The following is a 27383-nucleotide window of genomic DNA, read 5'->3' as shown; positions in this document are numbered from 1 at the left end:
GGGTGACTCACCCTCCCCTGGTGGTGCACACTGGAACAAGATGATTCGCTCTCTTGTGGGACAGGATGATTTGCTCTCCTTTGTAGCAGGATTGATGTGTTCTCCTGTGAGGCCTGGATTGATGTGTTCTCCATGGAAATTGTAGCAGGATTGATGTGTTCTCCTGTGAGGCCTGGATTGATGTGTTCTCCATGGCAATTGTAGCAGGATTGATGTGTTCTCCTGTGAGGCCTGGATTGATGTGTTCTCCATGGCAATTGTAGCAGGATTGATGTGTTCTCCTGTGAGGACAGGATTGATTAGTTCTCCTGTCGAGGCATCCTACCCATGCAGTCTGGGACTCATGGGAAGTACCTCTCATCTGATCAATGAGCAGGGAAATGAAGTTAGGGACCATAGTAGTACCGATGGACGCATCGTTGTAACTACCGTACTCCCTACGCTAGGATGACCTCCATTGATCTGGGATCAATGATACTAGTCTGGGACCAGTGGTAGGAGTTGTACCATACTATGACGCTGACTTCGGGTCGGTTGAGACTGGTCTGGGATCAGTGGTACATACTCTGAGACTGACTTTGAGTCAGTGGAGGATGATATTGGTCTGGGACCATTGGAGTTGTACTCACTATGACGCTGACTTTGGGTTGGTTGAGACTGGTCTGGGACCAGTGGTACATACTCTGAGACTGACTTTGAGTCAGTATGATACATCCTCGATCATTTCTTCTTCTTCATAATTCGGACAAAAGCAGAGTAGAACAGAACAATGCAAGAGCAGAGCTGAACAGAACAAAACAGTACAGATCAGTGCAGGGCAGAACAAGACAAAGCAGAACAGGCAAAATAGAGCAGAGCAGGGCAAGGGTCAGGCTGTACAAGGCAGTGCATTTGATGGATGAATAGTAACGACCGATTAACAGATTGCAAATGAAGTTCTCTATGGTTGAGAGGGAGTGTTAAAATTGGCAACCAAGGCAAAACTTCATGTGGGTCATCTTATTCATGGCTAATAATATTTTTATTAGATTCCTCTCGTCGAGAGGTGTAGGATTGATATAAAGATCATCCAATTCCGATAAGTATTCATGGAGATATGAATTTATTTTGATTATGGAATTATTATCAAGCCGACCTACAACTCATGTAGGCTCAGAAGCCCAACAGTCGCATCTATTCACCCACCAACGTTGTGTATAAATATAAGAGAACTTTTCCTCATTTGGACTCACTCATCTCATCACATCTCTCTCTCTATTGCGCAGATATGAGTCTCTTCTCTACTGCGCTAAAATGGGTCTCTCTCTCTCACACATGTGAAGCCGGAAGCTGTTGAATTTGAAGCTGCAACTGCAGAAGTAAAGATTGACTTGCATGGCCTAGAAGATCTCCTCTTTGGAACTGCGTTGTAGGTTCATCTGAACCTCCTTTGAAAGCCGCAACTTTTGGTGGTGGAATGAAGTCAATCCGACGAACGGTTTGCAAGATATCCACTGCCCTAGTTTGAAGCCGAAAACTGCTAAAACTGACGCTGCAACTGCAGAAGTAAAGATTGACTTGCGTGGCCTAGAAGATCTCCTCATCTGAACTGCGTTGTAGGTTCATCTGAGCCTCCTTTGGAAGCCGAAACTTTTGGTGGTGGAATGAAGTCAATCCGACTGTCGGTTTGTGAGATATGGTCTGCCCTAGTTTGATAATGAAGCCGCTAATGCTGATGCTACTGATCTAGGGTTTGCTACTACTGATATGAATCAGATTTATTGTACTATTTCTCTCTGCTGAATTATTGAAGATAAAAGAAGATTTGATCAAAGGGTTTCCCCACACATTGTGGGGTTTGTCCCTGGCTAGCCGCCACATCTTGTGTCTCTTGTCTTGGCTTGTTTTCTGTCGATCGTTTAATGTTCTATCTGCACTTTACTTTATGTACATGTGATTGCTAATCTGTGGAATATAATAAGAAAAAGAAGTAAACTGTTATAAGCATAGAACATACCATAACTTAACAGCAGGGAACTTCATCAGATTCTGCGAGATGCAGAGGACTTCATCGGTGCGCCAAGAAACAATAAGAGGGAGCGAAAACAGCCAGATAGATATCAGGCATTAGTAGCTCAGGATGGAGAGCCTACCGGTTTCAAATAGGCAGCTCAACATCAGGTTTGGCTAGATGCGATGGTAGAGGAATACAACTCCATAATGGTAAACGATGTCTGGGAGGTGGTGCCAAGGCCTCAAGACAAATCAGTGGTAGGTTCAAGAGGGATCTACAAGATCAAATACGTTGCAAACAACAGTGTTGAGAAATACAAGGCCAGGTTTGTGGCTAAGCGTTATGCTCAAAAAGAAGGGATTGACTATGAGTCCTTCTTTCCGGTAGCGAGGTATACATCTATTAGGACCGTGATATCTCTTGCAGCCCAGATGGGATGGGAGATCCATCAGATGGATGTCAAAACAACATTTCTGAATGGGGTAATAGAAAAGGAGGTATACATTGAACAACCAGAGGGCTTTGAAACTCATGAGAAAAAGTCTCATGTATGCACATTGAAGAAAGCCTTGTATGGGCTGAAACAGGCACCGGAGCATGGTATGGTCGAATAGATGGCTACTTGCAGAAGATGGGGTTTGTCAAGAGTGACGTGGATCTGAATCTCTACTATCTGGTTGTACAGAACGAGCCGCTAATCTTAGTATTGTATGTGGATGATCTCTTTCAGACGAGATCATCCAAACTCATTGGGGACTGCAAGAAGAATCTAGCCACGGAATTCAATATGAAGGATTTGGGACGAATGCACTACTTCCTAGGGTTGGAAGTTTGGCAGCAGAAGGGAGAAATCTTCCTTGGGCAAGGGAGGTATGCTACAGAAATCCTGAAAAGATTCAGAATGGAGGACTATAGACCTATGGTTATGTCAATGATCACCAACTGGAAGAAGATTGATGCATCAGAAGACAAGGATGTCGATTCCACCCTATACAGGGAGCTCATAGGGTCCCTAATGTATTTGGTCAATACCAGGCCAGACATTTTCTACGCAGTCAACACCCTCAGTTAGTTCATGGTGGAACCAAAGAGGGCGCACTGGGCAGCAGCCAAACATGTTCTCAGGTATTTACAGGGAACAATCGATTATGGACTCTTGTACACCAGGAGTAAGGATATTAGATTGAGTGGATTTACTGATGCAGATTGGGCAGGAAGTTCAGTGGATCGGAAAAGTACCTTTGGGTACTGTTTCAACATTGGATCAGGAATGACCTCTTGGTGCAGTAGGAAACAAAAGTCTGTGGCTCTGAGCTCATCTGAGGCAGAATATATGGCGACAAGCACAGCTTCGTGTGAGGCCATATGGCTTAGAAAACTGCTTGTGAACCTATTCAGAAGGAATATGGAGGCAACCAGGATCATGTGCGATAATCAGAGTTGCATCAAGCTCTCTGAGAATCCAATGTTTCATGATAGGTCGAAGCATATTGATATCCGGTGTCACTTTGTCAGGGACTGTGTCCAACGAGGAGCTGTACAGTTGAGCTACACTCCTACAGGAGAACAGGTGGCGAACATCCTCACCAAGGCCCTTGGAAGGACAAAGTTTGACTACTTCAGGGAAAATATGGGGATGGTAAAGAACTCATTTCAGTAACAGAAATGGGAGTGATAACAGCAAGGATGCAGAGGTTGTTGCAGTGCGGATGCAGTGTTGGGAGAAAGGACCAACAGCAGCGTGGATGCAGAGGGAGTTGTCGTACAGATGCAGCAGTGGCGGTGGCAGAGCCATGGGTAGCAGTACAGGATGCAGCAGTGCAGAGGATGTTGGGCAGGGAGGCTTAGCATTAGCACAAGGACCGATGTCGGATGATCAGGGTGATACTCAGTGAGGAGTATTACTAGAGCACAGTCCTCACTAAGAGGGAGTGTTGATTTGGTGTAACATCGGATGTGCTCTAGCCACGAAAATTGGTAGAGAGGCTAAAGCACATGAGATCACCAATACCTAGAAATGCTTTGGGCATATTCTAAACAGTTTGGGGGATATTAAAATAATTAATATTTTTAATGGAGTCCCTAATAAGTCTAAACTTAGGAAAATAAAATATTAATGTCAATTAACATAAAACTGTGTTAGAATGGTCCAAAAGTCATGAATCAAGCGAGATCTAATCTTAGCCGTTGATTAGGGACTTAATCTCAGTCGTTGATGTGTCATCGAGAAAAGTATAAGAGGCTTGATGGTCACTTGGAGAACACACTGAGGGAGACCAGTCAGTTCAATTTCTGGAGCGGGGTTAGCTGAGAAATTGAACCAGTGGTCTGGTGAGCAGTCAGGAGGCAGCAAGTACGGAGTAGAGAGGCGGGATCAGCCACTGGAGATCAGCGCTGAGGCAGGAGAGGTAGACGCAGGGCTTTTCAGGCAGACGCAGAGGCAACAGAAGACTGCGCAGTCACTAGCTGGGCCTGCGTGGGTGACGCAGAGAGGCCCAGGGTTGACGCAGTCAAGCAGGGGCTAACGCAGAGGGTTTGAGAGCCACGCAAAGGTCAGTCGGGTTGATGCTGGGATTGGGAGAAGTGCTGGAGAATTATTTCTCTCTGTGGGTAAGCCAGTTTGGCACCCTGTTGTACTGAAGAATTGTTGAATAATAAAATCCTCCCTTGCTGCACTGGTTTTCCCACATTGGGTTTTTCTGGGTACTGTTGTCCAAAATATCTGTGTCAATGTGTTAATGCTTGTGCATATGTTTCTTTCTGCATTACGGTGTGATATCTGCAGCAATATTTATTTTAATGTTTATTGAAGTAATTTCATAAATAACTTATGATGGAATAAGTAGGAAAAATAAATCAATTGCTGCAGTGATAGAATTTTCACAATATTCATACATGACTTCTCCAGGAATGCCTAGATCTACTTCATGAAGACAAGGGTGAGGTCTTCAAGCAATTCTAAGAGTTCAAAGCTCTTGTTGAGAACTAGAAAAGAAGGAAGATTCGGGTGTTGAGGTCTGATAATAGGGGTGAGTATACATCCATTGCCTTCAAGGCGTTTTGCAAGAAGGAAGGCATTAAGAGATAGTTGACAGTTCCTTACAACTCGGAGCAAAATGGGGTTGCTGGGAGGAAAAAAAGAGTCATTGTGGGAGCAGTTAGGGCTATGTTTTACATGATCAGAGTTTACCATTCTTTCTTTGGGCCAAGGATTGTAGCACTGCGATATATGTTCAGAACAGGAGTCCTCATCGTGCATTGGGGATGAAAACTCTTAAGGAGGCTTTCTCTAGAAAGAAACTTGAGGTTGGGCACTTTAGGCTATTTGGGTGCATGCCCTAGTCACATATCCCTCCAAAGAAGACGAAGAAGCTAAAACCCACTGCAAAAAAAGGTATCCTTGTTGGGTATAGTGATACTTCGAAGGCTTATCATATATACATCCCTTAAGGAACGTTGTTTTGAGGGATGTGAGATTTGAGGAGACAGCCCTTTAGAGATCTTTGGAGGGAGAGTAGCAGGGCCCTTAGGCACAGGTTCCTCAAACCATAGGGCCATAGAGTTCAGGAGGTACAAGTTCATCTGGCACTAGTTCTACACCAGTTTTAGCTGTCACTAGATCCCAGATTGTCAATTCACAGGGTACTGGTAAGCCTAGTTCAGCGTCTCAGAACACTTGTGAACCGTCTTCAAGTGTACAGTCTTTGACTACACCTTTGGTAGATGAGGAGGACGAGCAGGATTATGCCACTCCACTGAGGAAGAAATTCAAGAGACTGCAGGAGCTCTTGAAAGAAGCTAAGGAGTTAGTGGGGAGTCCCAAGAGCGTTGTTAGGGAGAGTAAACCACCAGAGAGGTTTTACAGTTATTTGGCTATGGTGAGCAACATCTGAGAGGTAGAGCCTTATTCATATGAGGAGGTAGCAGATCAACAGGTTTGGAGAGATGCCATGGTGGAAGAGTATGCTTCCATCATGAAGAACGACGTTTGGGAGGTGGTACCAAGATCAGAGGGGAAGTCAGTTATGACTTCTAAGTGGTTATATAAGATCAAGTATGTTGCAGATGGAAACATAGAGAAATACAACGAAATATTTGTGGCCAGATGATTCTCATAGGTGGAGGGAGTGGACTATGAGGAGACAATTGCACCTGTTTCCCGGTACACTTCGATCAGAGCAATGATCTCCATTGCAACAGAGATGGGTTGGATCATACACCAGATGGATGTGGAGACCACATTTCTGAATGGGCTTCTACAGGAGGAGTTGTACATTGAGTAGCCATAGGGATTCGAGATTCATGGAAGAGAGTCTCATGTGTGCAGGTTGAAGAAAGCCTTGTATGGACTAAAGCAAGCTCCGAGAGCTTGGCACTCATGGATTGATTCATACTTGCATTGAATTGGTTTTGAGAAGAGTGAGGTTGATCAAAACATGTATTATATGTATTGGTGGGGAGCCTCTCACTCTTGTCTTGTATGTAGATGATTTATTCATGATAGGGGAGGAGAGACTGATAGTTGCTTGTAAGCAGGCTCTTGCTTTAAGGATGAGATGAAGGACATCGGGTTGATGCATTATTTTCTTGGGATGCAAGTGTGGCAAGAGGATGTGCATATCTTTCAGGGACAAATCAAGTATACAATTGATATTCTAAGGAGATTCAAGATGGAGGGTTGCAGGCCTATGGCTACACCCATGGTCACCAACATCCAGAAGCTAAGCACTTCTAAGGGAGAGTTGATGAATCCTACTTTGTATCATCAGCTCATTGGTCCCTTGATGTATCTGGTCAACACTAAGCATACTTGTGATTTGTTGTTAACACTCTCAATCAGTATCAGGTGGAGCTTGGGAGAGTGCAATGGATTGCAGCAAAACATGTGTTGAGATAATTGTAAGGGACAGTGGATTTTGGGCTAGATTATGTGCGAGGAGATGGAGTGCACCTGATTGGCTACACAGATTCAAATTGGGCAGGCAGTGCAATGGACCGAAAGAGCACTTCTAAATGTTGCTTCAATTTGGGCTCAGCGGTTGTGACATGGCTCAGCAGGAAACAACAGTCAGTGGCATTGAGTTTTGCAAAGGAAGAATACATGGCAGCTAGTTAGGCAAGTTATGAGACCATATAGCTTTGCAAGTTCTTGGTGAGTTTATTCGGACAACAGTTGGAGCCCACTACACGATACTATGCTAATCAGAGTTGCATCAAATTCTCGAATGATCCAGTGTTTCATGAACAATCCATACATATTGACCTTAGATACCATTTCATCTAAGATCATGTTCAGAGAGGAGTTAATGAGAAAAAGTGCACTTTATTAATGTCAATGAGAGATTTAAACACAGCCATTGGATCAAGAGGGTCCAAGATTAAATCTCAGCCATTGATCTTGGAGGTTAGGTGGAAGGTCAAATGACACTATCTTTTGTCTTTATAGTGGTACAAATCCTAAGGAGAAGCTCCATTCTAATTGTTAAGTGACAGACTTATGCGAAGCGAGAAGATCCAGCTGAAGGAAGGAGGGCGAGTTGTTGAGTATAGCAGTCAAGTGGCATGAATTCCAAGACAAAAGTGTTGGCATGAATCCCAAGGCACCATGAAAATTAATTGCAGATTGTATAGCAAAGAAAAGGTAGTCCATACAATAGTCTAGAGGCACGAAATTTGACACTGCGAAGAGGCATGAATTTCTAAGAGTGTTGTACCGTACAGTAGTGGTTTTCATGCTTTCCAAGATTGGCATTGATTTTGTGGTTTTACAATTCATATAGGATGTGCAATTCGAACAATAGTGGACATACAATTCAAGGTAGGTCATATAGTGGATTTGGGGGCTATTTTGTGGCTCAGAAATCAAGATAAGTCTGTAATTTCATTGATGGGTTGATTATGCGTGAAAACTCTAATTGCTAAAGCATAATAATAAAATCCTCCAACTCCCAAACTAGATTTCCCTCCGGGGTTTTTCCGAGGACTTTTGTCCAAAAAAATTTGAGTATAATTTAATGGTTTGTTGAGTTAATTATTGATTTAAAAGTTCAGAATTTGCCTCCTATGTTGTTGTACTTAAAAAAAAGAATTCAATCTGCTATATGAATGCAATTTTCTGAATATAGATGTTATTGGAATTGCAACCTAAGTGTTGGCAGTGTTTGATGTGAAAATTTCACCACTGAAACCCTATTGCAACAACTGGATTAAATTCTTCTGACTATAAATTAATTAACAGTTTATTGCTACGGAAACAATGAAATAATCACACTGCAATCTTCACAAAAATACTGCGGAAAATAAAAGCGTTGGAAACTGAGAAAATACTTAGTGCACACAATAAATTTGACAGAGCTATTTTTGGACAAATGTCCCGAGAAAAACCCAACTTGGGAAAATCGGTGCAGCATTTTAGGGTTTTGATTATTAAGAAGCAGTGAAATAATCTGAGTACAATCTATGGATACCCATCTGGCTATCCAATCAGTAAGAATCTGACAAAAGTAATTAGAGAGAAAATTTCTCTCACTCCACAAGCAATCCCAGCACTAGCTCCTCCAGAAAATTTGGTCGTCCAAACCCTTGCGCAGGCCCTCTACACAGTCCTTGCGCTGCCTCTCGCACGTGTGGCTTTGTATAGCCTCTGATCAATTCGTCTTGCCTATCTCTGTTGCTGGAAGTGACTCTCTAAGCTTCTGGAAGCTGAATTAACTTCCTCTCCAGCTAAATCGAACTACTATGTTGAAGCTTCTACGCAGCCCTTGCATAGATTCAACGTGGAATACTTCTACTACTTGCTACGGCCCCTCCAGGTCTAGAAAACTTCCTCAGGATCACTGCCCTGCCCCTCTCTATCTCTGCTTCCCTTCTCTGGCTTCAACTCTTCTGGCAACTGATGTTGCTATCTGGAAATCAAATTACCCAAGGAAATCGATCTCAACTGCGTGTTCTCCATCTACCCATCGACCTCCTCTTATAATCTTCAGTTGGGACTCCAATGGCCAACTGGCTCACACCACAAGCAATCCCAGCACTGGCTCCTCCAGAAAATATGGTCGTCCAAACCCTTGTGCAGGCCCTCTGCAGAGTCCTTGCGCTGCCTCCTGCACGTGTGGCTCTGTACAGCGTCTGATCAAGTCGTCTTGCCTGTCTTTGTTGCTGGAAGTGACTCTCTAGGCCTCTGGAAGTTGAATCAACTTCCTCTTCAACTAAATCGAACTACTCTGTTGAAGCTTCTACACAGCCCTTGCACAGCTTCAACGTGGAATACTTCTGCCACTTGTTGCGGCCCCTCCACATCTAGAAAACTTCCTCGAGATCACTGCCCCACCCCTCTCTATCTCTGCTTCCCTTCTCTGGCTTCAACTCTTCTGGCAACTGTTGTTGCAATCTGGAAATCGAATTGCCCAAGGAAATCGATCTCAATTGCGTGTTCTCCATCTACCCATCGACCTCCTATTATAATCTTTAGTTGGGACTCCAACGGCCAAGATTTAAACATAAATGATGGCTGAGATTATTTCGGGATCGATCCATGTGAGTTTCTAATGATTCACACCTTTCTCAATTAATTCTGATTAATTAACTAGATTTCAGGTTTAGACTTAAGAAACATTAAAAAAATAGGCTAATAACCTAATTGAGACACTTCTAGGTGGAATTTCCATAAACGATTTATGGGTTATGGAAAACTCCTGCGTTTTAGCCTCTCCACAAAATTTTGGGACTAGAACACCTCTAATGCTACAAAAACTAACACTCCCTCTTAGCGAAGAAAGTGTTCTAATGTTGGACTATTGCTACAATACCTTATCTCTGACCTTTGTATCGCCCTCTATACGTTGTTGACGTCTGGCCACTATGACTGTCTATCACTGCCCACCAACCACTACGCAACTTTGATGTTGCATCTGTGCTGCTGTTGACCCTGCTATATTGCTGCCAACTCTACATCTGCACTGCAACTCCCTCTCATCTGTTTTTGTTGACTACAACTGAGAAGTATTTGAAATACTAAATCAACTGTGTCTCTATGCTGCATTTGTCTCCTGAGCATCTGACTGCTACTAGCCTCTACATTGTCCACTCAAGAATCTGCGTTGTTGTGAAATCTGCACTAAGCCTTCTGCTATGTTGTCAACACTACTCTACGCTCCTCAACACCTGACTGTAACTAATCTACAACTATCACTCTGGAATATGACTGCATTACTGACATTGATCCATCCTGTTGGGCCCCTGTAACAAGGTAATGATCCATGAGGACACCTTAATGGACCCTGCCCAAACCTCTACGATGCACTGGGACTATAACTCCATATCGCCCCACCTCACTCTTAGAGGTATAGCTACAAGCATAGTGAAGTCTTCCTCCAATCTGGAGGACAGCTTGTCTATCTTTGTTGGCGTTGTCACTTGGTCCTGCTTCTCCTACTTGTCCTTCTTCCTTAGAGGACATTGTGTACTATAGTAGCCAAACTCGCCACACCTGAAGCACTTGACCTTAGATAGGTCCTTCTTCTCCTTCTCCTGTTGCCCCTGACAGGGACTCTTTGATGCAAGGGTCACATTCTCCTCCTCCTTCTCACCCTTGGAGCCCTTACTGCTGCTTCCGTTGATGATGCTCTTTAATAGAGCTCGCCTCAACTCCTCCTGCTACAATTCTGACCACATCCTGTCCCATCTAGGCAATGTGTCTAGAGTCTCGACCCAAGATACTTTGGACAATGACTTACCACTCCTCTGAGACATTGTTCAATGCCAACCGTACAAGCTCTGTCAACTGAGGCACCTCCCCAACAACTGCAAGTTGATCACAGACTTCCTGAATCTTGTTGAGGGAGGGATATATGCATTCACCCTTCTGCATCCTGATGCTTTGCAGCTTCTCCTGCAAGAACATCTTACGTTGCTCTGAAGTATTCTGATATAGTTGGTTGAGAGCATCCCACATCTCCTTGGTAGTATTCTTGCCAGATATATCCGAGACTATATGATCTCGGACTCCATCCAAGATCATTCGCTTCGCCTTCGCCGTCTCTTTCCTGTATTCCTTCAGCTGACCTGCATCTTGGGGAACTACCACTACATTATCTACATAGGTTTTCAGGAAATATTCATCCCGCAAGAAGGACATCCTTGCCTTGCAGATGACAGAGTTGGAGGCTCCCTCCAACCTATCCTGATATCTAAGCCCAGTTGTCGCCATCTCAAATCTAAATCGGAAACTCCCTCTTTCCCCATGCTTGGTTGTTGAACCTACTATTCACACTCCTTTCTGGAGTAAAAAAAACTGCATGTGGCAATTGCTGACTGCATTTGGAAAAATCGGATTTCTAGGCTAGAAACCCTCTGAGAGAAATTCCCCTTTGTGTGTGCTCCTCCTCTTCCACCCAGCGTTGATTCTGCTACTGCAAAACCCTCTTGTCCCCAAACAAGGAATCTGCTCAGCGAAAATACTAAACTACTGCTCCCTCTGCCTGCTATAATCACTCATCTGGCAAGCCGAATTTTTTGCCAACCTACACCGAAAAATCGAACTTGCTCAAGCAACTCACACTGCCTGGCTTAGGCTTTGCACAGCCACCAGAAATTCGCCCTACTCCTCCCTCTAAACAGTGAATTTCGAACTCTGCTTCTGAGCTCCCCCGTCTGATCAAAAACGCTCTGATACCATGTGCAAATTTCACCACTGAAATCCTATTGCGGCAACTAGATAAATTCATCTAACTGTAAATTAATTAATAGTTTGTTGCTACGGCAACAACGAAATAATCACACTGCAATCTTCACAAAAATACTGCGGAAAATAAAAGTGTTGCAAACTGAGAAAATACTGGCACACACACACAATAAATTTGACATAGTTATTTTTGGACAAATGTAACTAGAAAAACTCAACTCGGGAAAACCGGTGCAGAAGTTGAGGGTTATGATTATTAAGCAACAGCAAAATAATCTAAGTACAATCTATGGATGCCCAGTTAGCTATCCAATCAAGAAGTATCTGACAAAAGTAATTAGAGAGAAAAATTCTCTCACTCCACAAGCAATCCCGGCACTGCCTCCTCCAAAAAATCTGGCCAACCAAAACCTTACGCAAGCCCTCTGCATAGTCCTTGTGCTACCTCTCGCACGTGTGGCTCTATACAGCCTCTGATCAAGTCGTCCTTCCTATCTCTGTTGCTGGAAGTGACTCTCCGAGCCTCTGGAAGCTGAATAGACTTCCTCTCCAGCTAAATCGAACTGCTCTGTTGAAGCTTCTACACAACCTTTGCATAGCTTCAGTGTGGAATACCTCTGCCACTTGTTGTTGCCTCTCCGGATCTGGAAAACTTCCTCGGAATCACTGTCCCTGCCCCTCTATGTCTTTGCTTCCCTTCTCTGGCTTGAACTCTTCCGCCAACTATTGCTACTCTCTGGAAATCAAATTGTCCAAGGAAATCGATCTCGAGTGTGTGTTCTCCATCTACTCATCGACCTCCTCTTATAATCTCCAGTTGGGACTCCAATAGCCAAGATTAAAACATAATCGATGGCTGAAATTATTTCAGGATCGATCCGTGTGAGTTTCTATATGATTCACACATTTCTCAATTAATTCTAAATAATTAACCAGGTTTCTTAAGTTTAGACTTAAGAAATATTAAAAAATAGGCTAATAATCTAATTGAGACACTTCTAGGTGGAATTTCCATAAACAATTTTTGGGTTATGGAGAACTCTTGTGTTTTAGCCTCTCCACAAAGTTTTGAGACTAGAACACCTTCGATGCTACAAAAACTAACATTTGATGAAAGTTCTATAGGTGAAATTTGAATTGTAGAGAACTTTATTAGTGGTTTTCTTACATTATGCGCTTAGACCGATCATGGAACTGGATTCTTTGCTAGAGGGATGACACTTTGATTATCACATTTTGGTCATGAAGGCTCAATTTGTCAAAGATCATGTTTTCCATTATCTGATGAATCAACGCTGCTTTACATGTTACATATATTGCACCTTTTTATTATCTTGTTGATTGTTGATTGTTGATCCAAAAAATCGCTCCAGATTCAGTGAATGTGTATCATGCAATTGATTGCCTACCCTGTTTTGCACCTACCCATCCTACATTTGCATAGCCAATTAGCTTAAAGACTTCCATTTTTTAAACAAGATGCCAAAGATAAATGTACCTATGATATTTTGTCGCACTTAAGAGTCTAGGTTCAACATAACAACAATAGTTGATCAAAGAGATAATATTAAGCATAAGAAGGATAATATAAAAGAATCCATAGAAACTAAGTAACTGGATTCGTCCATATAGCATGGCGAACTGGAATCCTTCGTGTCCGGTACGATTCATCCAAAAAACGAATCCCGATTTTTGCCAGCGTGTCACGATTCCAAGATTCGTGTCCTAGAAAAGCGATTGTCGCGGGGTTAAAAAAGGCCACATTTCTTCATTTCATTCACGCTGTTTATCATTTGGGTTGCATTGTTTGAGCTGTTTGCAAGGAGAGAAGGGTTTGGAGCAAGGAGCAGCGGGGACCATGATGATGAGGACATTGATACTGATTCTGATGCTGATGATAAGGATTGATGCCTTGAGGCTTGTATAGCTGTAGTTGTTTTATATTTTCTATTTCTATTTGCCATTGGCATTGCACCAGCGCTACCTATGTAACACATTTTGATTTGATGACTTAATGAGAAAACCACAGTTGTCAGTTTGTTTATCTTACTATCTTGTAGTTGTAAGTTGTCTTTCAGTTATGAATTATGAATCATGATTTATGTGACCACTGAGATGTATTTGAATTTTGTATGTACTATGCATGCTATAGATGAAGATCTATGTTTGAAATCAATAAATTTGTATCATTAATTAAAATTTGTGTAAGAAATATCTAATTTTTAATAGATATATATATATATATATATATATATATATATATATATATAATGAATCCTAAGTGTCCTGTTCCGGGGGGGCAACGTGTCCGAATCCGATACTACGAATCCCGAATCCCCATGTCAGGTGACTTAGCATAGAAATAAATAATATCTAATTTGACAGTGACCAAATGACAGTTAAGAATGACCTTCGTGATAATGTGTATGCACATTGTAAGGTCACAAGATGAAGAGTTCTCAAAGACCTTTCTAGGGCACTTTTTCCAGTGTACTTGTTGGTTGTAATATTCCAATTTAGGAAATGACCCAAAATAGCACTGTAATTTCCAAGTCATTTTAAATTTCCCAGTGGAGTCTTATATCAAAACAGTTTTCTGTACTACTGTAGGTATGGTCGGTGTGTTTGGTTTCAGATAGGCCTTTTTTTATCAAATGTATGCGCTTATTCACAAATAAAACCTAGCCATAAATATGTAAATCAACAAGCACCATGCACAATAAAATTTGCTTTTTTGCTCAAATGTTCAGTTCAGAAATATTCAGCGAAATACCATTGACTAGGGTGCTAAACAATGGGTTGGTAGAAAATATAACCTTAGTCAATGAACAGAAACTAGTTTTATTAGAGAGCAAAATTCAGAGTTACAATGTCATGGAATTCAACACCTGGAACAAGCTCCAACTAATAAAAAATTGACTAGCTGGTTGATAAGCCTCTAGAATAAATTCTGCCTCAGTCCCCTGAAAATACCCAGCATGTCCTTGGCACATAAATAAGTCTGAAATGCAGAACAGAACAGCCCTTTTTCTGATCAGAAAGACAGCCACCAATACATGTAATCAGTATGTTCTTTGATGCAAAAAAACTGAGATGAACCCTGGAAGTTTAGGCTCAGTGAATGAGCGTGCAGAGATCAATCCGGCCTCTGTGGAATGTGGACATTTAAACCTCTTAAAATTACCCAAGGAAACAATCTTCAGACTTGGGTTAAGTGCTGGAGGACATATTTGATCTCTGAAAGGAAATTTCAGGCTTCTATATGAGTGAAGCTTGATCCTTTTTCTGAACAGGAAACTCAGCAAAAAATGATGACAGGTATATATGAAATCGGTCTCCTCTTAATGCATAAGAAATCTGAAATGGATCTGAGCGAATGGCATTGGAGAAATTCAACTCAGCCCTCTTGACTTGAAGGAAATTCGATCAACAATTTGACCTTGGAAATTTATCTTCAGAAATCACCCTTCAACCTTGGTACTCGGCGTCTTGGAAGAAACGAAATCAGCCCTCATGGAGATGATATAACCCTGCAAACAATTGATGCAAATGATGTAGATTCTCTGCAATAAGCACAATGGAAGATCTGAAATAATCTTCCCCCAAAGCTAACTAGGGTGGCACTCAAAGTCCACTGAAATTAGCTTGAGTTTCACTTGATACTGTTGAACTCACTTGAACTCCTTTCAATTTGTCAATGAGATAAATAGGAATAGAATGAATTTGCAATTGAGTTCCTCCTTTATAATTCTTCATGGAGCCTCCCTCTAGCTTCTAAATTCTCCTTTTCTCCTTATTATTTTATTGGTGGGGGCCATTTTCCACTTTTTTCCACCATTTAAATAAAATAATAATTTGCCATCATTCCAATAAAATAATAATTTTCCTCCCTTCTCCAATAAAATATTATTTTGCTGTCATTCCATAAAAATAACGATTTGCCTTCCTCCTCCAATAAAAGATTGTTTTGCCATCATCCTATTAAAATAATAATTTTCCCTTCTCTGACAAAATAATATTTCCCCTTTTTAATATTTCCAAAATTTTGCAAAACTCCTAAGTGATTTTTGTATGCACAAAAATTGGGAACATCACATTGGTCCAGCCTTTGGCCACACGTTTATCAAAGTTTCCATGATTATGAGTTGTTGACCATGTTACCCACCAAAATGGGTAAGCCAGCTATCCAGCAACCCCTGGTGGCCACTATTTGAAGATGATATGCCATATACTTTTGCCATCTGCACCAGCCATATGCCTCTCCCCATCTAGCAATTTCACTTGGATGAAGGTGGGCTGCTATTCAAAAGGTACTTTGATCATCTTGTAATCAGGTGCTTATACTTGTTTGCTTTTGGGCACTTCATATGGATAAAGGGGTGATTTGGAAGATTGACCCATGGGTTTGTTCAACAACCCAAAAAGATAGAACAAAGATAGGGGATGAAGCTATGAGGAATTTGTAACCTTTAGTAATTAATGGTAATAGAATAGGTAACATAAAGGAGAATGTCATTTTTACATCAATTTCCAACATTATCATTGATTGTTTCAGGATGGTTGAGATTGGTTCCATCCTCATTGGCTTCATATGGAGAAAATAGAATCTCATATCCGATTAAGAATTCTTAGACTTAACAGTTTTCACAATTTCAAAATTGGCAAGATTATAGCATTTCCAATGAATTGCACAATGATGAATTTCAATGGGATGAATTGTTATTGTTCGGATTTTATCATTATTATTTTTATTTTTATGAATTTAGAGATGGGGACGTTATGCTTGGGACCCTGATGTTTCCACTTCCCCCGGAATTTGCCTGAAGTTTGGAGGTGCTCCCACATGTCCCTCTTGTGCATCTTCCCACTCCCCCATCCTAGAAACTTGGTGGAACATAATAGTCTGGTACAAAGAAGTTTAGACTACTCATCTATCTTTGACCGCCTTCTCTCCATCGATATGTCTCCTAAACAGGAATTGTATAGGAATAAAGAAAGAAAAAAGGGCATCCTAATATCTGCTCCAAAAGCACACAATGTGACTACGAAATCCATCATAACTCTTCCACCTTTATAGACATGGAAGGGACAAGCCTTGTACCCCAATTTAAAAACTAGGACTTTTGCAAAACCATAGAACTGGGAGAGAAATCAGGAAGCCCATACCAAACAGGAGTTTCATCCAGCTTTTCTTCATCAGCAAGTCTGTACGTCATCAAATATAACCACATTGCACGAAGAATACGGTCTGCAACTGGTTCTCCAATGCACCATTCAGGAAGACGAGGTTGAAGCTTAGCATCAACAACATCCTTTTCTTCTTCCAGGATTTTAAAAACACTAACACCATTTAAGTCTGACAAACCGGGAAGGGATTCCACAATCCTTACTGCACTGCTTCCAAGGGGCCCCGGAATATCAATCTACAATAAAGAACTTAGCACGCTAAGCTTTAACTCAAAGAGTTTCAGGACATGGGTAAAAATGATTCAACGCATAGTTCCCTCAGAAAAGTGGGCAGCATACCTCCAATGATCGTAAATTTACAAAACATCGCAACAACTCCAACAGAATATCTTCTGAATTCTGGCTCAATGAATTCCCTCGGAGATTCAATGCTGTGAGAAGTGGCAATTCCAAAGGATTGAACACCTGCCATGAACATATTGTTAACAGCTTATTTATCCTTTCACCATGATCCAGCTAAACCATCATCTATGACATTTGCTCACAACATATACTGATGAAAAGTAAGCCATCCTAAATGGTACTTTAAGGAATTTCCAGACCTTTAAAGAATATTAAACGAGTTATGGGCCAAAAGAACTATTTCAAATAGAAAAACTGGCAATCTAGCCTCCAAATCCCAAACAGTATTGTTTGGTTGACAAAATATTAAAATGCTTTCTGTTGGGAGTAATTATAGAGATTTACAATGATTACCTTGAGTAAAAATTTGAACTCGTCATGAAACTACACAAAAGTACACTATTCACTAAATGTATTTGTTTCTGTAGTTGTTCATTCCTGACATTTCAATGTTTGAGAGGTTAGAGAAGAAATCAATGTGATTAAAAGCATCATTCTCACCTTATCTGAAAGATTATGAATTGATCGGTTAGATAAATCAAGTTCTTTGACATCTTTTAATATGTGTGTTCCTTGTTGAGTACCAAAAGGCTTCTCTGCTCCATAAATTCCAGCACAGAATCCAAGGGCCCATGCACTGTAGTTGGTAGTGAACTGAGAATTATATATTTCTAACTCAGGTAAATATTCCAACAGAGTGTTTCTTAAAGCCTCACCACTGGCAAATTTGCAATGCATAAAATGCACTGTCAGTAAATCAACAAAAAGATGGCCGCTTGATTGAATTCAACCACACTGAAAAAGGAACAAAGCATAATCAAAAGAAAACAGATACTTGGACAGAAACTATATAACCACATTATACATATAAATGTGAAGAGATAAACAGACTACTTACTAGCTTTTAGAAACTGGATTTTCATTTAACCAAAGAGCTCGCAGCTTACTCAATCTACTAACTGTTTGTATAACTGCTTCCATTGTTTCCACTTTGTTACCCCAAAGATCAAGGCCAACAAGATTCTACCACAGGAAAAAAACATGAAAATTAAGAGCACTCATCACCAAAACTACAGAAAGAGATACCTGAGAAGTACTTCACATAAAAGGTGAAAGTTCATTCCAGTTGCCCCATTTGCATTGTAATCCAATACATTAGCAAAATATAAATATTCTGAAAAATGCCAAACTAAAAATTAGGAGGACAGTGATAAGGAATCAACACTTGATATGAATGCCCACACTCGCAGGGTCATATAGATACTAATGTTTCAGCCCAAGGGGTTAGTTCAACCAGTTGTCACTAATGTTGGTGGGCATTTCACTAGTTCTGTGCCAGCAGGTGCCCGTTCAAATCCCCCCCCCAGCAAGGCACACTAGAGTACACCAACAGGTTCAGTAAGGATGCCATCCATGAATACATGGATGCATCTCCTGGGTTTCCCCCACAAGGTTTTCCTTGGAAAAAAAGAGATAATAATGTATCAAACAAGAGAATAGCTGCAATCCAGATGAGGCCATTTCACAAGAAATAGAAATGCAATGCATTCAAAAACCAACAAATCAAAAACTTGAGAAAGAATTCCCACGATGAAGCAACTTACAACTACATATTCTCCTAAACTTTGTTGTGTTACAAATGCCAGCATGAATCAATATGGGAAAAAAACAAATTAGTGAGCGTGTGATAGTAACACAACATAATTTATAAACTTCTGTACTTAAAGCCTGCCTAACTAATATGAAACAAATCACAATACTAACATATTTCTTACAAACTTAAAAAAAATTATAGGAAAATGTATCCTACTGGAAACTTAGAAGTTAATTCCAATGAACATAGCACTTCATCATCGATGTCAAGCTCCTCAAGCTCCAACCACAGAATATCTTTGTCCTCTTCTTTAGCCTTACATAACTCCCTCTCTACTATGTCACGAGGGTTTTCACTAGTCCGATCAGCTGATTCATGCTCCTGTTCACCAGTGACATCTTCACAAGTCCCTGGATCAAACTCGCCTGTTACACACATCAATCTACCCATTCTTTCAGCTAGTCTTGGAATTTCCTGCAGCTGCATTTATCCAACAACAAAATAGCATAAATGAGTCAATCATGCATATAGGAACTTGAAAACAGAACACAAGTGATGACATCATAGTCCAAGTCTTGTCTAAGGTATATTCACAAAAGAAAATAGCCTTTAAACAGTCCAACGATATATATTATCACTATGTGCAGATTTTGTGGCAATATTTATAAAAGGGGAAAAATAATATGCACAGTTCTAAGTTGCAGGAAACGTGGCCCTAGGGGCGTTTCGCCAGGGGAAACGAAACGAAACGCGTTTCCCCGTACCGTACGGCCTGGAAACGTGTTTCCGGCCGTACGGCCATGTTTCCCGAAACGGAAACGTGGCCGTACGGCCGGAAACGCGTTTCCAGGCCGTACGGGCCACGTTTCCCCCAAAAAAACATTTGTTTTTTAATTTTTTTTTTTCCTAATGTAGATCTCTTACATTTGTTTGCCCTAGTGTTGATATGCAGTTCATGGTAATGTTAAATTCTTAAAGTAAAAGTGATATTCTCCTTTATTTTTCATTTTCATCCTTTTACTTAAATTTTTAACATTACCATGAAATGACTCAGGATGTTTGAGAGTGGTTTCACCGTCATTGGATTTCATATGGAGAAAGTAGAATTTTAGATCTTACTCAAAATCCAGCAGACTTATCTGTTTTTCAGGATTTCAGGATTGGGGGGATTTCAATGTTTCCATTGGATTTTATCATGTACTAAGGTATGGAACTTGTATTTAATCGAGAGAACAAAGCCCTCTATGCAGGGGAGACTCCCAATAATCAAGAGAATGTAGGGTACTAGGGTATGAAACTTGTATTTAATCAAGAGCACTAAGGTCATTCGACTATGTAGGAGGAGACTCCCAATCAACCACGAGACAAAAAATTAGAAATTTCTCGTGGCTGATTTTGGATATTTCTATTTTCATTATGTGATTATTCATGAGTAAATGTGATGTAAATTTAGATACTTATAGTCTATGCATTGACAATTGACAATTTTATCATAATGTAATAAATTAGAATGTATCATATATGCTTTATGATTGCACATATTTCTTAAATTCCTAATATATATATATATATATATTCGCGTTTCCCCGTTTCCAAAATTTGGGGAGGTCGCGTTTCGTATCGCTTCCCGTTTCAGAAACTCGTACCCGTTTCCCCGTTTCGTGCAACCTTGGCACAGTTGGATGATCTTAAAACAAATAAATTATATGATACAATCATGAATACAGGGAAAACTGAGAACCCAGTCTACCCTTTATCCCAAAACTGTACACCTTTTGTTGTACTTGATTCTCATAAAATCATCCTCATTGGGACATGATATTGCTCTTTGCCAGGAAGATCCTGAATAATGTGTCAAAACCCTCCAAGCGAGCCATTGAATAATATGGATCCTCCCATGCATGATTTAAATGAATATCCAAGTTTATCATATTAAAAGAACTAAAGAATGTTCATCAACATTTTGTTTACTTCAATTGTTAAATCATGCCTTGCCCAACTAACACTGTTTAAACCTTCCTCGAAAGTTTCCATCCAATTGAGATCATCTTGAAACCACACATTTGTTCTCTCTCAATAATAAGGGCTCCAAATGATTTAATTAATAGAGATAATACAACATACTGAAGCTCAAGAACAACAAAGCCAACATGTTCTGAATGTAGCAATGCACGGCACAGCATCAAAAGGTCAAACAAGCATCAAAAGAGAGAATAAACGTGGAAAATCGCTTTGGACCAATTTATGGCAAAATCTGGAATGGCATGCATTTACAAGCAGAAAAAGAACTTAGATTTTAGGCAGGGTGACTTAGACCAGTTTCAATGTCATTTATCATTATGTGGGTTGATCCAAGTAAGGATGAGGTTTGCTAACTGATTCTGCATCAGCCGGGAGTCAGCTCAGCCAATTTTGAAAGCTCATTTTGATGTAAAAAGCATACTAGCTTCTACACTATACAATTGTCCTCTTCATCTTTACCTCCATTCTCTATTCTCGAACTCCAACTCCTCTGGAGCGGCTCACTGGAGTTTCCTTCAGCTCAGTTTTTCTTCAGTGGAAAATAACGGAGTATCCTTTAGTTCATATCACAATTATGAGGGCTTATATCATGTCACATTATTTTTCTCAGCACTTTCTACTCTTTTCAGCTAATTCAGCCACTTGTGGAGTAAGTTTGCTTCCTCTACTACTTTAAATGTGCTAGGCTAGGATGAGGACTTGAGCTGCTGCTACTATTTGTGCTGTTCAGTGATTTTCAGCTGCCCAAAAGAGACCTGGGCCTCCTAAAATTAACCAAAAGCTAGTGCACTGTCATGGGGATTAATCAAATTGTTGTCAAACAATGACAACCACACTTCCATGCAATTATTAGTACCATTTTTCTTCTTCTTGAAGTTATATTTTTTACCTTGCTGCTATGCATTTAATATGAAGATATAGAGTAACAGTGGGCCTCCAAGATATTTAAGCATCTATTGACATTGGTTGAAGCTTGATGGTTGACTCCTAATTTGTATGATAGTCTTGATGGCTTTGGATGTTAGAAAAACTAACAATTGACAGCTCTGTTGGTTCTGGGTTTCTTCCTTGCTGTCCCTCAAACCCTTTGCCCAATTTATTCTTTAGGGGTTTCTAGGGTTCAATATTATCTGTTTCAGCACTTTCCTTGTCCTCTTTTATTTCTTTCACAGTTCTCACAAAGATGCCTTAGGACTCCCAATGCTTACTTATCATTGTACATTTATCGTCCACACATATTGCACAACTCACATAAAGATCGACACCAAAATGCTAGTGGACAAAACCCTCACGGAGTAGAAAACTCCACTCTGAACAACACTATTTTATACTTGTGTGCAATATGGTACAATGGGGATAAAGACCCCTTTATATAATGATTAGCTCTACCATAAATACTGCAATCATGACAGATCATTAGGCCACCTTCCTACCACCATATTAATAAGAGACCACTAAAATTACAGACCATTAGGGTGTTACATTAATGACAGTGTCAATAACGTCAAGATTAGCCAACATATCTCCCACATCCCCCATTAAGATTGATATAGGAACACAAAGGTAAGTTGGCATAATTGATATTTAACCAAGTAAAAATTGAATCCTAATGTCCCCCATAATGGTCACTACAGAAAGACATGGTATAAAAGATTGGCGAAATAAACATTATCAAAACCCACCCCTACTGTGTAGTTGGGCAGGTATATGTAAGTGACCCAAGGAGACACAAATAGCCTGACCATAACAAAGTGCAAACAAGCTCATGACAAAGGACCCTTCAAAATTGTAACCATCGATAAACAAAAAAATTATTCGTGTGAACCTCTTTAGAACCAGCCAAACAAACAAGGGTTTCCATAACTGAGCATAGGCACAATCGGTCAAGAACAAGAAATCAAATCCCACAATGTTGTCAGTATCTACAAATAGTATAGAAGATGACAAAGTGGATGTTGAAGCAAAAAAGAGACCTATTGAAGTTGCATATAAGTGTCTACGACCAACGACAGTGCTCTAGTACCATGCTAAATTCAGAACATAAATGCCACAAGCAAACCAGAGTCTTCAGATATATTGAACAATGTCACATAAAAATCAGCACCAGAATTATAATCCAGAAACATTCATTTGGGGTAGAACACTCCACTCTAAAGAACATTGATTTATTCTTGCATGTGGTATGATACAATGGATATCAAGACCCCTTTAAATGGTGATTATCTCTAGAATAACTACCACACTAATTACAAATCATATGCCACCTTCTAACCACCATATCAAAAAGGGACCACTAAGGCCACCTTCTAACAACCACATTAATTGCAAACCATTAGAGCCTTACATCAATGACACTTAATGTCCATTGTACTTCTTATTCCCATTGACTGACTTATAGTGGTCATTCTTTGGATATTACTAAAATTATCTTATCAGGTCATGATTACAGAATATATTTCCAACAAAAACCAGGACGGAAAGGCTAGCATAAAAATCGTTAAAAAACTAGCACTCAAGTCTCGAACTAATGGGGTGAGATTGCAAAAGTAAAGCGTATATTACGGTTATTACCTACCATGGAGATTGAACTATTTCTAGAGTAGACAATTGATTGAATCTAGTTGTTTAGGCAGAGTTTGGTACACATCACTTTCACCTTTAGATCATTTTCAAACTGATCTCTTTTCTCCTATTCTTACAAAGGCTTGCACCCAATGTGAAAAAGTGCCAACCAATCATCACAACAGCCCTTCCTCTCACTTTAAGCTGGCTCTTCTCTAGCAGGAGGGGATCTTCCTTAAAGTAATTCAAAGACCAGGGTTGAAAGTGTTTTGCTTTTGATAATTGCTTGATGAAACAAAGATAAAAGAAGAACATAAGAAAGTTAATAAGAAGTTAAGAACATAAGAATATCACAAGTAGTTATCAACTAGGGAAAATATTTCTCCTTCTTTACTTTCTAACATGGTAACAGAGCTAAGGTGAAAGAAGGAAGGAAAAAAGGCAGCTTGAAGATCTAATGAAAGGAGAATAAGGAGTTTCAAGGTTAGAAATAGAAGATATCAACGTGACAAACTCAATGAAGGCAGAGAACAAACTAGAAGGAGCCTCCAACTACAAGGCCATTCAAGTTTAATCGAATTTGGCTCAAGGATGCCGATTTTAACACACTAATTAATGACTTCTGGACACACTACAAGGGTGCAGATTTTCCTCCCATGTAGGCCATCCATGGGAAACTACATGCTTTAAAATCGGAGGTCAGAAAGTGGGAGCGTAATAAGAAAAGAAACATGATAAAGGAATTATTTTCCATCAAAAAGGAGTTGGAAAGGATAGGTAAGATCCTGGATGTTGGGAACCCTTCCCCAAACCTCATCAAGAGTATTAAGGAGTTGGAGGAAAAGAAGCAAAGAATCTACATATTCAAGAGGTCACCTGGCAATTGAAAAGTGGAGCGTTGTGGCTGAAAGAGGGGGATAGGAACACTAAATCTTCCACAGGTACGCAAATTATAGGAGGAACATCAACACTATCTGGAGTATTAAAGATTCATATGGTAATATGGTACATTCCACTTCAGATGTACAGATGGCAGTTGTTTCTTTCTTTGAGGCCTCCTACAAGGAACGGAGGGGTTCACAACTTGAAGACCAAATATGGGGGTCAAAGTCCTACCCCAACATGTTCAGTCAGGAAAAAAATAGGGATTTATACAAGCCTGTAGATCTGGAGGAAGTACACAAGGTTCTAAAATCCTTCACGAAAGATAAATGCCCTGGACCAGATGGTTGGACAGTCGAATTTTTCATACATTTTTTTTGACCTGTTAGTGTCGAATTTAGTGCAGATGGTGGAAGAGTCCAGGATTGGGGGACATATCGCAGGAGCTATCAACTCCACATTCATTGCTCTAATTCCAAAACAAAAGGAGTTGGTGTCCTTCAAGGACTACAGACCCATATCGTTATGTAATCTGTTATACAAGCTTATTTCCAAGATCATTGCAATGAGAATTAAGTCAACCCTGTCCACATACATTTCTCCGGAACAATATGGTTTCATATAGGACAGACTGATTCATGATGTTGTTGCCACAGCACAGGAATGCCTACATTCCATCCACACAAAGAAAATAGAAGTTGTAGTCATGAAGGTGGATTTACAAAAAGCTTATGATTGTGTTGACTAGGCCTTCCTCCACATCATTCTTCATAGGATCGGCTTGGATATGCAAAATATTGAATGGATTATGGCCTGCGTATCATCAGTTCAATACATTGTTATAATTAATGGATATCCCACAAAATTCTTTGGTGCTGGAAGAGGACTCCGTCAGGGCTGCTCACTATCGCCATTGCTTTTTATTCTTGTCATGGATGGACTCAGCCATAAAATCAAAGCAGCATGTATGGAGAATCATTTCCATGGACTCACTGTGGGTCATGGCATAAGGGTTACACATAGTTTTTTTGTTGATGATATCTTGATATTTGGAATGCTTTCTAGGTTGCAGTGGGCTACACTTCACAATATCCTTTGCAGGTTTGGTAATGCATCTGGACTTATAATTAATAAAGGAAAATCTATGTTACTATTCGCGGAGGGCCAACAGGAGGAGATTGAACAATTAGCTAATCTATTTGGCGTGGCTACACAATCAATTGTTTCAGGTTTAAAATATTTGGGTTTTAACATTAAACCAAATAATTATAACGTTAATGATTGGTTATGGATCACTAACAAATTTCACAAGAAGATTTTTGGATGGGAACATCGGTGTCTGACTCTCAAGGACAGAGTCACTCTCATGCAGTCTATTTTGCAGCAACTAGTGGTGTACTGGGCACACCTTTTCTACCTCCCTGCCACGATCATCCAAAAAATCAATCGTATTATGCCAAAATTCATATGGACAGGCTCTGGAAAATGTTTCAAATTCCACCTTATCAAACTGGAAAAACTCACCATTCCAAAGCAATTTGGAGGTTGGGGGATTCTGAATCTCAAAGTCTTTGGATGGGTTCTCTTAACAAAATCCCTATGGTGTGGTTTATTCAGCAAGTGTCTGTGGGGAGACATCATCAGAACTAAATACTTAGGAGGCATAAAGGCTGAATTCTGGATGAGAGATGGCCTGATTGGCAAACCAACTGGATCCACCATTTGGATTAGCTTTAACAAAATTAAGACTTGGCTCTTAAAGCGATCCTGTTGGTCCTTTGGCTCGGGGAAGGAGATTATTATTGGCAGAGATCGTATCGTGGGCACCGAGATCGATATTCACTACTCAGAAGATTTAACTGCCAGATTAAATTCCAGGGGCATTATCTATCTTGCGCAGGCGATCAAAACATGGAATGGAATCATACTTGTCTGGAAGCGAGCGAAGGAGATTGGATTGACAAGAGAAGCTACCGGGAAATGGGACAGATTGATTGTTGCATTGTGCAGAACTGGCATATGCAAATCCGACGAGGGAGACCAAATTGGGTGGGACGGTCTATTTCACTGGGGATCTATTTATGTCGCTGACACATACTTGTTCATTTGTGGTAGTGTGTACAACTTTCAGCATACATGCTGGTTTAGTAGATTTTGGAAAGCCCAAGTCCCGTACAAGGTTATTTTATATGCATGGCTCGCATGGAAAAATAAGACACTGACTTGGGAAAACTTGAGGAAGAGAGGTATATATGGACCTGGACAATGTGTACTGTGCAAGATGGATGCGGAAATGGCCATTCCCCTTGTGGTTTTTTGGGAAATTTAGAAGGCTAGAAACTCCATCATATTTGATGGCACAAGTCTTAATATAGAACATATTATCAACAATATTGTTTTCTGGATGAAGCCTCTGATGCAAACAAACACAGTGGATAAAGGAATTCCTTATAGAAAATCTGCCCTGCACATATCCTACCCTGCTGGGTATTTTGATGGAGCAGAACAGGGTGGATCATGTGGTTGTGGGGTGTGGCTTTGCATCAATCAGATCAACAGTATAAGATACACTGGTCTGGGGAAATGGCACAAATATGAGGGCTGAATCCATTGCACTATGGGGTTTACTATATAGTTTGCCAGGTTCCTGGATATACAAAACATCCAGATCTTTGGGGACTCACAAGCACTAATCAATCACATGCTGGGTTTATCTTTTATCGCCGATCCTCAGCGAAAGGGTTGGCTCCGAAATATTGAATATCTTAAAAGGTCTTTTCAACATATTTCTTTCCAGCACATTCACTGGGAATATACTAGTGTCAAAGCAGGGTATTTCGGCTTAGGTTGGCTGCATACATATTACTTTGCTGGTGGACAACATCACAATGGATGTCGGAACACTGGCCCTCCCAGGTTGATGTCTACAATTGCTTTAACAGTCTTTGCACAGTCCATGAGCTCGATGATCAATGTCTCAGGCAGACTCAAACTCTGTATATGTTTTTTGTTCTCCGCGGTTTCTCTCCATTTTCCGTTGCTGATCTATGGACATAAAA

At 40.4% G+C, this 27383-nt stretch overlaps 1 protein-coding gene across 1 annotated transcript in view; it reads right to left on the bottom strand.

Annotated features, from left to right (window-relative positions):
* LOC149254028 (tubulin-tyrosine ligase) overlaps nucleotides 1–27383 on the bottom strand; it is a 114784-nt gene that overhangs the window by 86486 nt on the left and 915 nt on the right. The window contains exons 2-6 of the mRNA XM_089460053.1: nucleotides 19075–19338; nucleotides 18163–18287; nucleotides 17766–17982; nucleotides 17202–17327; nucleotides 16842–17098 (exon numbers count right to left, since the gene is read on the bottom strand). Of these exons, the coding sequence (XP_089316179.1) occupies nucleotides 16842–17098; nucleotides 17202–17327; nucleotides 17766–17982; nucleotides 18163–18287; nucleotides 19075–19338 (989 nt within the window). The remainder of the gene's footprint in view (nucleotides 1–16841; nucleotides 17099–17201; nucleotides 17328–17765; nucleotides 17983–18162; nucleotides 18288–19074; nucleotides 19339–27383) is intronic.

This window comes from Pinus tabuliformis, chromosome 7 (assembly GCF_031772625.1).
Source record: "Pinus tabuliformis cultivar Carrire ecotype Pingquan chromosome 7, CPIR1, whole genome shotgun sequence".
Classification (NCBI taxonomy): domain Eukaryota; kingdom Viridiplantae; phylum Streptophyta; class Pinopsida; order Pinales; family Pinaceae; genus Pinus; species Pinus tabuliformis.
The sequence above is the reverse complement of the archived record's forward strand: the minus strand, read 5'-3'. Positions and strand labels throughout refer to the sequence as shown.